The sequence below is a fragment of the Amblyraja radiata genome, chromosome 7 (genome assembly GCF_010909765.2).
Source record: "Amblyraja radiata isolate CabotCenter1 chromosome 7, sAmbRad1.1.pri, whole genome shotgun sequence".
Lineage (NCBI taxonomy): Eukaryota > Metazoa > Chordata > Chondrichthyes > Rajiformes > Rajidae > Amblyraja > Amblyraja radiata.
In genome coordinates this window covers 57,550,700-57,564,009 of record NC_045962.1, presented here as the reverse complement: position 1 = coordinate 57,564,009, position 13,310 = coordinate 57,550,700, and the positions used below count along the sequence as shown (strand labels likewise).

Below are 13,310 nucleotides of genomic sequence, written 5' to 3'. Positions count from 1 at the left end.
TTCAAGGACAACATACCTAGCTTCCCAGTCTCTCTTCATAACTGAAACATTCCATCCCAGACAACATCCTGATGAATCTCTTTTGCACTCATACTATCAATATCACATCTTCCTATAGTGGGTGAGGATATGTCATACATGGGTAAAAGGGACTAGCGTAGATGGATACTCTACGAGTTGCGTTGAAGGGCCTGTTGCAGCACGCTGTATGACTATGAGTAGGAAAGAACTGCAAATGCTGGTTCAAATCGAAGGTGGACACAAAATGCTGGAGTAACTCAGCGGTACAGGCAGCATCTCTGCAATCCTTCTCTACAGAGATGGCTGCCTTTCCCGCTGAGTTACTCCAGCATTTTGTGTCTACCTGTGTATGATTATGACTCTGGTGTGGTGCCCAAAGCTACAAGCAACACTGCAGTTGAGGTATAACCAACGTTTTATAAAGTTGGAGCATAATTCCTCTGCTTTTGTATCCAATCCCACACCTATATGCCATATGCATGTAATCTCCTTGTGCTGCCATCTTCAAGGATCTCTGGACGTACTTCAAGGTCCCTTTGTTCATCAATGTCACCAAGACCCTGCAGCGTATTTCACCACTGATATTATTCTCTAACCACGAATGCTCTCCACAACAACGGCAGTCTTCATGACTTCTGTAAACTTAAACATCTTCCCCATATTAATCCTGTTGAGTAGGCTTCGGCCCATCTGAAATTATTACCACCTTATTTTTAAATATCCATTTTAAGGATTGGTTGCCACTAACAAGGCCAGCATTTATTGCTCATCCCTGGTAGTCCTTGATAATGTAATGGCAAACTGCTTTCTTGACTATCACAAGTAGATGCCAATGTTGTAATAGTACTGGAATAACTTGGCTGGAGATGTAATTAGTTCTGTAGCACATGTCTTCAATAATATGGGCGGGATGCTGGGTGGTCCTGTAGTCTGCTGCATCCAATGCTCTCAGCCTCTTTTCGATATCATGTAGAGTGAATTGATTGGCTGGAGATGGGGCGACCAGAAATGCAAACAATACTCCAAATGTGGCCTAAGCAAAGTTTTATAAAGCTGCAACATGACTGACACTTATCAGTCGGGGCACTGAATATAAAAGTAAGCAGGCCATATACTTTCTTTAGCACTCAATCGACTTGTGATGCTACCTTTAGGGAGCTATGGAATTGGACTTCAAAATCCTTTTCTTACATCAATGCTGTTAAAGGTCCTTTTCTTTTACATTCAACAGTGCATTATCTCACATTTGCTCAGATTAAACTATATCTGCTATTTACAACACACACTCTGTCTTCTATGTGCAAGTTATTTAGCAAATGTCCAGATACTTTGCTTCCATACATACAAAATAAAATCATACCTCCACCAGTTTCTTTTTCTCTTCCTCACATGTAGCCTGGATCTCACTGTATTTAACTTGCAGCTAATAAAAAAGTGGTAAAGGGTATATCAATATAAGTGACCTCTATTTAGTTGTATCTTTATAATGAGTATTCTCAGAGTTTATAGTTCCATTTTAATGTCAGTTGAAATCCAACTTGTTGCACAAGGTTGCATCATGGCCTGGTTCGGCAACTTGAACGCACAGGAGTAAAGACGACTGCAAACAGTGGTCAACACTGTCTAGTCCATCACGGCTACTGACTTCCCCACCCTGATGGCTGTAGGGAAAAAGCCGTTCCTGAGCCTGGATATTAGTTATCAGGCTCCTATATCTTCTTCCCTATGACAGGAGTGTTACAGTGGTGCAAGACATTGGTGAGGCTGTATTTGGAGAAATTTGTTCTATTTTGGTCACCCTGCTATAGGAAGGGTGTTATTAATTTGGAAGGAGTGCAGAGAAGATTTGCAAGGATGTCGCCAGGATTCGAGGGCCTAAGCTTTAGGGAAAGTTTGAGAAGGCTAGGACTTTAAATACTTCAGTTCAGCCTTCAACACGATAGTCCCCACCAGACTGGCCGGGAAGCTACTGGAATTAGGGCTCAACACCCCCCTGTGTGCCTGGGCCCTGGACTTTCTCACCGCCAGGCCCCAGGTAGTCAAGATGGGAGGGAATGCATCGAAGTCCCTCACCCTGAGCACAGGATCGCCCCAGGGTTGCGTCCTCAGCCTATTGTACTCCCTGTACACACATGACTGTGTGGCTAGGTTCAGCTCCAACTCAATAATTAAGTTTGCTGATGACACTGTGGTGGTGGGCCTGATCTCAGACAACGATGAGAAGGCCTACCGAGAGGAGGTGGCTGATCTAGCACTCTGGTGCCAGGACAACAGCCTCCTCTTGAACATCAAAAAAACTAAGGAGCTGATCGTGGACTTTAGGAGGGCACATCATCCGAGGACGTACACACCATTGAGGATAAATGGGGATACTGTGGATAGGGTGAGCTGTTTTAAATATCTGGGAGTCCACATCTCTGAGGATATGACATGGACATCACACGCCACAGCACTCGTGAGTAAGGCAAGGCAGCGCCTTTACCACCTCAGGCAATTGAGGAAATTCAGAGTGTCTACGAGGATCCTCCAGTGCTTCTACTCAGCGGCTGTGGAAAGCATCTTGTCCGGAAATATTACCATCTGGTTTGGGAATTGCTCTGCCCAGGACAAGAAGGCTTTGCAGAGAGTAGTGCGTTCGGCCGAACGCACTATGGGATCTTCACTCGCCCCCCTGCAGGAACTATACATCAGGAGGTGCAACTCCAGAGCCAATAAAATCATGGGAGACCCCTTCCACCCATGCAACGGACTGTTCCAGCTGCTAGGGTCAGGCAAACGCCTCCGTTGCCATGCTGTGAGAACGGAGAGGTTGAGAAGGAGTTTCTTCCCAGAGGTCATTCGGACTGTAAACTCCTATCTCACCAGGGACTAACTTTACTGAACGTTTTTCCTTCCAATATTTAATATGTAAAAGAATATGTGTGTGTTTACGATTGTGTTTATAGTTTGTTTGGTCGTTTGTTTGTTTGTCTTTTTGCACAAAGTCTGCGAGCATTGCCACTTTTCATTTCACTGCACATCTCGTATGTGTATGTGACGAATAAACTTGAGTGCAGAAAACTGAGGTGTGATCTTACTGTGTATAAAATCATGAGGGAGATATAGTGAATGCAGTGACTTTTATCCAGTTTAGGCGAGTCAGTTGTAAATCAAAACATACTAGAAACTACATAAAGGAGAATGTGTTGCAGCATTCTAATTGTTTTTTTTGATTTTGAGTAATTTCCACTTTAGTTTTGATGAAAATACAGAGCTTATTATGAAGAGGAAAAAATCTCTCTCCAAACTGTGAGAAAGTTTCATTTATTTACCTCTTCCAACTGTTTTGATTTTTGCAAGATTTGTTTATTGAGAGACGCAATTTGTCTTCGATACTGTTGAGCAGCTCCAAGCCGCTCAGGACGATCTTCAGCTGAAAGCTCTGATTGCTGCAAGTGTAAATTGTATTTTTAAAAGCAGTAGATCTCTTCATTGTATAACAAGTACAACAAGGTGGGTATAGCAGGCAGGGGGGGCAAAAGAGCAGGCAGTGTTAAATCTATTTTATTTTTGTGATCAAATTGCTGCAGTGAAACTCAAAACCAAAACATTGATCGAGGGGTACATACATGTTCACAACTAAGTCAAGATTGCCACTATGTCTTGAGTCGTAGGTCAAAGCTCCAGGTAAAATGTATAATGATCTCGGGAAGGGAAAATCCTCCACCTTTGCTGACTGTGCAGCTGTGACGTCAGTCAGAAAATAGAAACAAAATTAATTGCAGGAGATTTGGTACTAAATGCCAATATATTTGTTCACTAGATTGATACCTGACTTGGCTGCATTGATATTTGACGAGAGATTGGGCCAGTTCATCTTATATTTACTAGACATAGTAGTAAAGAAGAATGAGGAGTCTTGTAGAAACATGGAAAAAACTAATAGAACAGAAGAGATGCTAGAAAGATGTTCTGAGGAGTCCAGGACCAAGGGATAAGGAATAAGCCAATGAGATGAAGAATATAGATTCAAAAAGTCAGGGATTGTCCTTAGGGCTAGATGGGTTTAAAGGAAAATGGAAAGAAAGTTGAAATGGGGTACTGATTTCGATGATCAGCCACAAATGGCATGGCAGGTTTAAAGGATCAAACAAATCACAATTTAATCTTTCTCCATCCCTCTCTTCCCCGTAGTTCTACAATCCCAACTGACAAAGAAGCCAACCGCGAAGGACTAAAACTACAACTTATCAATCATTTAATCATTTTCAAACTTTTAATGAACTTGTCACTCATCAATTTTGCAATTTATATTACAATGTTCTGTGCAGGTTGACCAAACTTAAATTATAACCCCTTGATAATCAAAGTATTGACTTTGAAGTACATTGGAATGTCAGGCAGATGCAATAACTTCTTACCTTCTCAGCGTATTCTGATGCAATCTGCTTAATTTCTTCTGACTGTAGTCCTACTATATGACCCACTGAACTTGCGGTCAATTTTCCCTGAATCAAAAATATGAAGCAAACATTAAGCAAAGGTTCAAAGTTTAGAATGATGATATCACTTTCCTCACATTCGTCAGTTGATGCTTTCAGATAACGACAACAGAAACGCATAAATGATTACACATGCTGGCTTTAAACATGCAGGTACACTTTCAGTAACATTATATACTGTAGCATCATCAAGATGAGGAAGAGTGCGTTGTTTTTACTAACTAAAATAATGTACCATCCTAAATTGAGCATATCTTTGAGGTAAAGCGAGTGCATAGTCATGCTGTCAAATATTACGGGGCAGGTGTATCCTGATATAAAACTCATTCATGGCATAGTTTCCAATAGCTTCCAGTGATCATGGTCAAGTGTATTTTTAAAATGTTGGGAAGAGAGGAAGGGTTAACTACAGAATGAACAATATGGGCCACTCTTGTTTTGAGATCTGTATGCAGCAACATAATTCCTACCATGTCAGTCCTATGGTAGCAACAATCTGAGGGAATCTTGTTTGATATAAAAGGCAATTATATCCAGGAATATTTGTCAAATTCTTCAGATTAGAAATCATTAACACAATATGACACTATATATGAAATTACAAAGAATCGAACAATAACAGATATTCAATATTGAGAAATAGCACTTCAAATTTGAAAAGGTACATTAAAATGGTTGGTTGAAAGGTAACAAATTAAAAAGGGGTTGAATTTGGGCAGGTAATTCTATGCAAAATGCATTGGAGACCATTATAGCAGCCACATTACAGATCAGGACTGTGGCTCTAAAGTCATCCTGAATTGAGTGGGATTAAAATATATCCATGGCAGATATAGTGAACTTCACAATTATAATATCATTCTTTAAAGTCAAGCACAAAAATCCAAAAGAGTATGCCACTTAAGTGATATCTCATAGAGGTTGTAAAGAAATAAGGGAAGGAATATTCCACTTGTTGTAGTCCATGACAGAACAAATAGTAAAGGAGGGAAAAGGAAATCAAGTCCTGAAAAGAGCAACTTCAATTAGACTCATTGAAAAAATAGAGCTAACGGTACTATCTTCTTTTCAAGGTACACTAGAACCAGTTCCAGGATAGGAAGGAGCTGTAGCAATACGTGTGCTCGCTGACTAACAGGAAGGAACTATCTTATTTGAAAGTTTAAACAGGGTGGCAGCAAAAGTGTTAAATTTGTAAGGAGAAGGATCTACCAGAACCAATTATAAAACAGTCCAATTATAAAAACAGGGCAAGCATGAAAAGCATAAGATTTTGTGGGGATACTGATTAAGCAAAGAGGGTTTATAGATTAAAACTCTTGAAAAATATTAGCCATAAAAAGGGACAATCCTACTAAAAATGAGCTAAATTATCTTCGAGTAATTTAATGTCTGTAATACAATTTGGAAACTGGAGGCAATCATATGTGGCCTGGAATCAAAGCAAAAATCATGAAGACACTGAGGACAGCAAAAAAAGACTAGGAATTAAACATGAACAAAATAGAAAAAATGGACGAAATAGAAAAAAGCAAGGTGGTGTAGTTGTACTTAAAAAGGCAGGCATGAGAGGAAAAAATGAAAAAAAGAGGAAGAGAGATGGGGGTCCAGGTAGGGTTCCGAGGGGCAATGCCCCTGGCGGGAGTAAAAGGGCGTGGCGCCCCTTTTATGCAGACATTTTTTGATAATTGTACCTTGAAATGACACTTTCTTGCCTGTTCACCCTTAATTTATACTGGGTTTTTTTATTGTACCTTAAAATAACACATTTTACTTGCTTGTCACTTCTTTATTTACACAGGAAATTTGTGATAATCATACCTCAAAATGACACTAACTCCTTGCTTGTTTACACTCAAGTCATATTGAAAATATTTTATGTTACCTACGCCTACTTGTAACATATACCTGTCCCTTGCTCGTTTACTCTAATTAGGGAAAAGTAACCTTTATACAGGACATTTTTGATAATGTTTTGTTAATTATACCTTGAAATGACACCATTTCCTTACATGTTCATCCTTAATTTATACTGCAATTTTTTTATTTTTTTATTGCACCTTACAATAACACATTTAACCTGAATGAATCAGGTAAAAAAAAAAAAGAACATTGTAGGTCTGACATACAAACTCTTGAATGCAGTGCGAGCGTTGGGTACATAACTGTGCTCCCCGCCCCAGGGAGAAAAACCGCTACTCTACATGTGCGGAGCTGAGCGCTAGCCATAGAGATGCGCATGCAAAGACTGTCGGCCCGCACCCACGTACAAACTTTCCGCTAAAATAGACTCCGCGGATTTTTTGATTTTTTTTAAAACCGAATTTCAATATCTGCGGAGAACTCTCATGCCTGAAAAGGGTCAAACAGGAAAATGACCAGAGCCAGGCGGAGTTTGCCATCAATTTGACAACTTCAATCTTTTTAGTGTGTCTAAAAGATAGTTTAATTGATAAAAGTAGAATTGTACAAACATTTATAATAACATTAAATTCCAACTAACTATATTTACACATTCCTCATTGGTTTTACTAGACAGTACAGAAGACATGAAAAGTAGGGAGATAATTTAATGCTACAACTACAACAGTGATTCTGAACACTGGAGGATTCTGGATGAAAATATAATAGGGGAAGTATTTTTAAATCTGAGATTATGAGAATGCAAGTCAAATTTAAATAAAGCACCAGCTACACGTTAGCATTGGAGACAAAAAAATGAAAAGGATATAGCATTTTAGTTGGCATTAAAAAAAAACAGATAATCACCATCTTTTGTTAAATTTGTCTCAAGTTTCCATCACTTGGCAACAAATTGGGACAAATATTGAAAATGTTAATGTTGTTAAATGATGGATTGCCTAGTCTTTAAAAGGGTTACCAGTTGCTTAAAAGGGTTACCAGTTGCTTTTCATCACAAAAATTCTAAAAGTGCAAAAAACCTTAAAATAGTCTTCTGCTTGCAACCCGTTCACAAAAATCAGGGTACTTAATTGTATCTGTATCTTGCAAGCAGAATCATGAATGCTTCGCCTAGAGCATTCCTAATCTATACCTCTTCTGTTGCCATTGCTGCCATTCCAGTCATCAATGTCTTAATGCGAAGCTAATTGGAAAAATGGAAATTTTAATATGGTTAAAGATGAAAAGTTTCAGAATAAGCAATAATTTTCTACATTAGGAAGTTCAAAATGTTTATGAATCATCTCAATATTCTAAATGTTACATTTGAATGCAATTCAACTTGCTCATTATGCCAATATTCACAATGATCATTCACCATACATTAGTCTTAAAATACCGTGCATTTGTAAATAAGCTCTTCTAAGCTTCCCCCCCCAGTCTCGTTCAGTCAATAAAACACTGATTCAACCGCTGGAACAACTAATCTTCATTTTTGGAATGCACAACAAATTCCTCTATACAATACCTAAACCACCGCGGGTTCGATCCTTGTATCTGCCTAGCCAAGCCCTTCAGCCTCGTGCAAGCAGAAACACTCCAAAAGGTCACGCAGTCCCAAGCGCTCTTCCAGAAGATCGACAAAGGACCTTGTGGGGGCTGCCTTTTATAGGTCCCCGAACCTTGAGGGGCCGAACTACAGAGGGGTGGTCTATTTACAATCCAATCAAACATATTAATTACAATACATTATTGACAGTTACCCAGACCAATAACAAAATCTCCCTTACATTGTTGCAGGAGAAGCTTCCAGAAGAAGCTAACTTGAATAATGCAACATTTAATGCAACACTGCCTTCCATCACAGTGAGGAGGAGATTCGCTGTGATGGATGTATGTGTGGATTGTGTTGGTGTGTCTTGGTTCTTTTCTGGTTGTATGACTGCAGAACCCAAATTTCGTTTGAACTTCATGTGAGGTTCAAATGACAAATAAACGGTATTGTATTGTATTGTATTGTATTTAGCATCATTCAGAAGCTTGTCTTATTTCTGCAGAGCACATCAGACTTGACCAAAATGGCCTAACAATACACGAGTCCTTTACTAAATTTTGGTGCTATGGCTGCTCTATTTTAGCCAGGATTAACAAATTTTGATAGGTAATAGTCTGGCCAGGGTTGTAATATGATTAAATTCCTATAAACTGTAAAGCAAGCATCACTTCCACACTCAGCTTTCATATATCCATATATTTTCCACACATATCATTATTTATTTCCTCTGCTTCCAAAAGAACTGCAACTATAGCAATAATTAAAAGCAAGCCCCACATCTATAAACATAATTATTTAATTTTTAGCTGCCGTGGCAATGTACAAAGAATTGTGCACATGCAACCAAATAACTGAGTTGGGTAGCTGCAATGCTGTTGCAAACCTAGATTGAATTTGCATTTGTAGTAGTTTGCAGAACAACTTGCTGCAGTAGAATGTTAATATCATACATCAGGAGATACAATGTGAGTGTTTAAGTCAAAGTTCAATTTCTTCCATAATATTATATTTCAAAAGTTATTGTTCTAAGATTCATTCAGGAATTTTCTTCTCATCTTGAGAACATTATGGTTTTAAGCAGCTAGCTATTTTCTTCTTCAATCATTTTGGTCAAAAACAGATGAAAGATTTCAGTTATAATTAATGGTTCTAAAAGAAATTTTATTTTGACACTGCCTACTCATTACAAGCTGTCAATTTACATTGACTATGGGCAATTCTAATTTGCTTATGTCAATATCCTTCTCAAAGGCTAGTCAACAAATTCCAGGATGTACCTCAAGTCCTGATGTACTATATTTTAATTGCACAGTTCAAGGTTTAAAAAGGAAATAATTTCATCCAAATTCTATTCTCTCATAATATTGGCTTTTTAAAGAAATATTCCTAAACTGCTCCCCATTTAAAAAATATTTTAGGATTAGTAACCTGAAATATATGCAAATTGGAAAACCAATGGCCCATACTTTGAACTGGCATCCCACAAGTTGCGGAGCAATATAATATACAAACAGAAAAAGGTAAATATTTCAGGATCTCTCATTATAAAATTGAACGTGTTCTTATCTACCTCTTCAGCAGCCTCCAGATCATCTTCAGAGAGTTTAGTAATTTCAGCTGCCAACCCTGTTGGCAAGATGCCTTTTTTGTCTTCAGTCTGTAATCCCATGTTGAAAAATAAAAAATTATGTAGATTACCACAAATTTCTTCAAAATTACTGTAACAACTGCGAAGCACTAGAATGCCATCCAGGTTTTGGGGTGTTAACACACTTTTACATGTAACACGTTTGAACAAATGTGAACATTTAATACAAAGAGGAAATAGTGAATAATAAGAAACAACATCTCCAAAACTGTTTTATAAAGATATATCACTAACATCATAATTAATTATTGTACCCAATATTCTATGGTAATGAGCATAAATTAACACAGATTTTCAAGAACCTCTGGTTGTAATACTTATTAATTTCAGGTTTAGGTTAATTATTGTTACATGTACTAGGGTACAGTGAAAACTTTGCTTTGCATGCTATTCAAACAGGTCAGATACACCATACATAGATACAATTAGTTCAAACTAAAGTATAATAGATACAGCAATGGGGAAGATACAGAGTGCAGAATATAATTCTCAGCATTGTAGCGCGCGAGTTCTTTAGACTAAGACCAATGTCCTCAATGGGGTAGAGGTGAATCGAACAGTACCCTAGTTTACGGAGGGATCGTTCAGAAATTTGATAACAGAGGGGAAGAAGCGGTTTCAGAGTCTGGCGGTGTGCGCTGTCAAGCTTCTCTAACTTCTCCTGGACAGAAGCAGGGAGAAAGAGGAATGACCGGGGTGGGACACGTCTGCTGCTTTTCCGTGCCAGCAAAATGTAGATTGAGTAAATGTTAGGAAGTCTTGGTCTGTGTAATGGATTGGGCTATATCTTCAACTCCCTGCAATTTCTCTGCAATTTCTTGCAGTCTTGGAAAGAACAGTTCCCAAACCGAGCTGTGATGCAACCCGACAGTATCCTTTCTATGGTGCATCTGTACAAATACGTAAGAGTCACTGGAGATGTGCCAAATTTCCTCAGTCTCCTCAGGAACATAGGCGTGGTGTGCATTCTTGGCTTTCGCACCAATGTGGTTGGTCCACGACAGATTATTGGTAATATTAAAGCCAAGGAACTTGAAGCTCTCCACCATTTCCACATCCGCATCATTTATAAGGATTGGGGCATATACTCCACCATGCTTCCTGAAGTCAATAACTAGCTCATTCGTCTTGTTGACATTGAGGGAGATGTTATTGTCCTGGCACCATGTCACTAAGTTCTCCTTCCTTACTCTGCCGTGTCATTGTTTGCTATTCAGCACACCAAAGTGGTGTCATCTGAAAACTTGTAGATGGAATTAGTGTTGATTTTGGCTGTATAATCATGAGTATATTCATTGATCCAAGACTCAAAACCTTAACCAATAAATCCAAATTAGCAGTTTATACAGAGCAATGCTACACCGAGCAAAGGTGATGGAGTAACCCAGCAGGTCAAACAACACTGGTGGAGGTAAATGGGTAGATGACTTTTGGGACACGACCCTTCTACTTGATCCACCTAAAGAAGGATCCTGACCCAAAATGGTTTATTCCATTGCCCACCACAGAAGATACTACCTGCCCTGCTATGTTATTCCACCACTTTGTACATTGCTCAAGATTATAGCATCTGCAGCCTCTTGTCTCCAAAGATGAAATAAAAACTAGAGTAAATTAGATTTATGCTAAATTCTTACCGTTTCAGTTTTAGATTGCTTGCTGAAACCGTACTTCCTGCAGAAAGAGAGGTTTGGGGATAGTGGAGGAGAAAACAATTAATACTCAAGCATACACATGTTTATCAACTGATCAAAAGCACACTGCAATAATTGTAACATAGAATGAATGTACCACCTCTTCAAAATTAACATCATATTCAAGTGTCAATTTAGCTGTCACCACATTCTGCATCTAACCACATTTGAAACAACTTGTTCGCCAAATTGATGTTGTAATAAGCAGAATAAAGTTCTCAGACTCAGTAGAGATAAGTAACAGCTTATTGTGACAACACTATGAATTGTAGAGCTGGGTGGAGGGGTAGCAGGTGACAAAATTTGCATGAGCCCCAGTGGGCTGTACTACAGTGTGGACATTGGGTAATGAACTGATCCAATGAAGGAGAACCGATGCAAACCACACAAGATATCTAGCTCAATTATACAGGGTTCTCGTGAGACTGTAGTCTATATGTGGGCCATTCCACTTGGCTAAAGATTCAACAACATGGTCACAGAAAACTGTTTAACAGATAGATTGAGCAAAATTGAATGCATTTTGGAACAATTTACTCAGAAAACTGTGGATGCTCAATCATTGAGTGTATTCAGACAAATATCTTTTGAGAGCAAGGGAAACTGGGATAAATTCAAATTTGATCAGGTAGAAAGTCAGTCATAATGGAGCAGATTTGAAGGGTTGAATAGCCTACATTTACTTAACAACTTTCCATGAGCTTTATATTGCTCCATTTGCACCCTTAGTAACCACATTCTTAGTCATCTAGGGCTCCAATTATAAAATTGCCTTTCAGTTCCTTAAATTCTACTATGCATATAAAATAAAAACAATTCCCAGTGTTTACTCTTCTAGCTGGTAACTGAGTATGTTCCCATTACCTATTGTGAATTTTATTCACAACTATCTTAAATTACCAATAATTAAGAAATCAATACTAAATTTGAAAACTAGCAATGAGGTTTAAAAGTGCATCAGCTTTTTAAATATGATAGATTGCTTTGAAATGAAAATTAATACTAAATACTTACATGAGGGAATCAGGGAAGCTAATGAAAATGAAGAATGTCAGAAAACAACAAAAGGAGTGAGAAAATAAAGTTTTAACATAAAACAGGAAGAATAAATTGTAAGTAATTGAAAGATTTGGAAGTCATTAAGATCAGTAATATGGAAATAAAAAGAGAAAGGCAGTGGCAAGGAAAGAAAATATCTAAACATCTGCTGTTAATAAGTTACTATAAAAAATGTTGCGAAGAAACACCTAATGTTAATAATTTTTAATTTACATTAGCTGTGAACCAGGTTTACATGCAGTTTTTGGTTATATCTCTTCCATGAAGCTAATCATGCTGACAATTTTAACACCTTGAAGCAAACAATTAAAACTATACCACAGGCAAAATCCTTTGGGTAAAGGAGATTCAGCCTGTTTACCATTCACTATTTCATTTACATTCGCTCAGAGTGAATTCATGAGTTCAGTACTGAACGAACCCAATTCTAAATAGTTAAAAACATGAATTCCAAACTTTTCAGTTGATCAATTGTGCAACAATTCCATTCAAACCTTTCATCTTGATGAATTAATTCTTCTTGTTTTGTGAACACAAGATCAATTTTCAGAGCTACGTACATAATTGTTCAAAGATCTATAGAAAATCTTGTTCACATGCAACTTAATTTTGATATTTAAAGTGCTAAAATTCAGCAAAATTTAATTACCGAGTTCTTATAATTATAACATTGCCAAGGACTTCAAACGTGAGCACATTTCCGTAGTTGGTCACAATTCTTCATGAATGTACACTATTACTGACTTTGTAATTCTGCAGAATAATTCAGGTAAAATAACTTTGGGCTTTCATGCCACAAATGCAGAATGAACCAGAAATATCCAGCATTCCATGTTAATACCAGTCTTTTAATTGGAGCAATTTTTGTGATCATGTCAAAATGAACACAAAATAAATAACCAACTGTTATATTGTTACAATTGAAACTGGGTTGTAACATGCAAATTAAG

At 37.9% G+C, this 13,310-nt stretch overlaps 1 protein-coding gene across 2 annotated transcripts in view; it reads right to left on the bottom strand.

Annotated features, from left to right (window-relative positions):
- ccdc93 (coiled-coil domain containing 93) overlaps positions 1–13,310 on the bottom strand; it is a 58,326-nt gene that overhangs the window by 22,789 nt on the left and 22,227 nt on the right. For both annotated transcript variants that reach the window (XR_004412629.1, XM_033024623.1), the window contains exons 8-13: positions 11,245–11,281; positions 9,530–9,616; positions 7,558–7,608; positions 4,422–4,508; positions 3,333–3,449; positions 1,382–1,444 (exon numbers count right to left, since the gene is read on the bottom strand). Coding sequence is in view for 1 of the 2 variants with exons in the window: in XM_033024623.1 (XP_032880514.1) it covers positions 1,382–1,444; positions 3,333–3,449; positions 4,422–4,508; positions 7,558–7,608; positions 9,530–9,616; positions 11,245–11,281 (442 nt within the window). In the remaining variant the exon portion in view is untranslated. The remainder of the gene's footprint in view (positions 1–1,381; positions 1,445–3,332; positions 3,450–4,421; positions 4,509–7,557; positions 7,609–9,529; positions 9,617–11,244; positions 11,282–13,310) is intronic.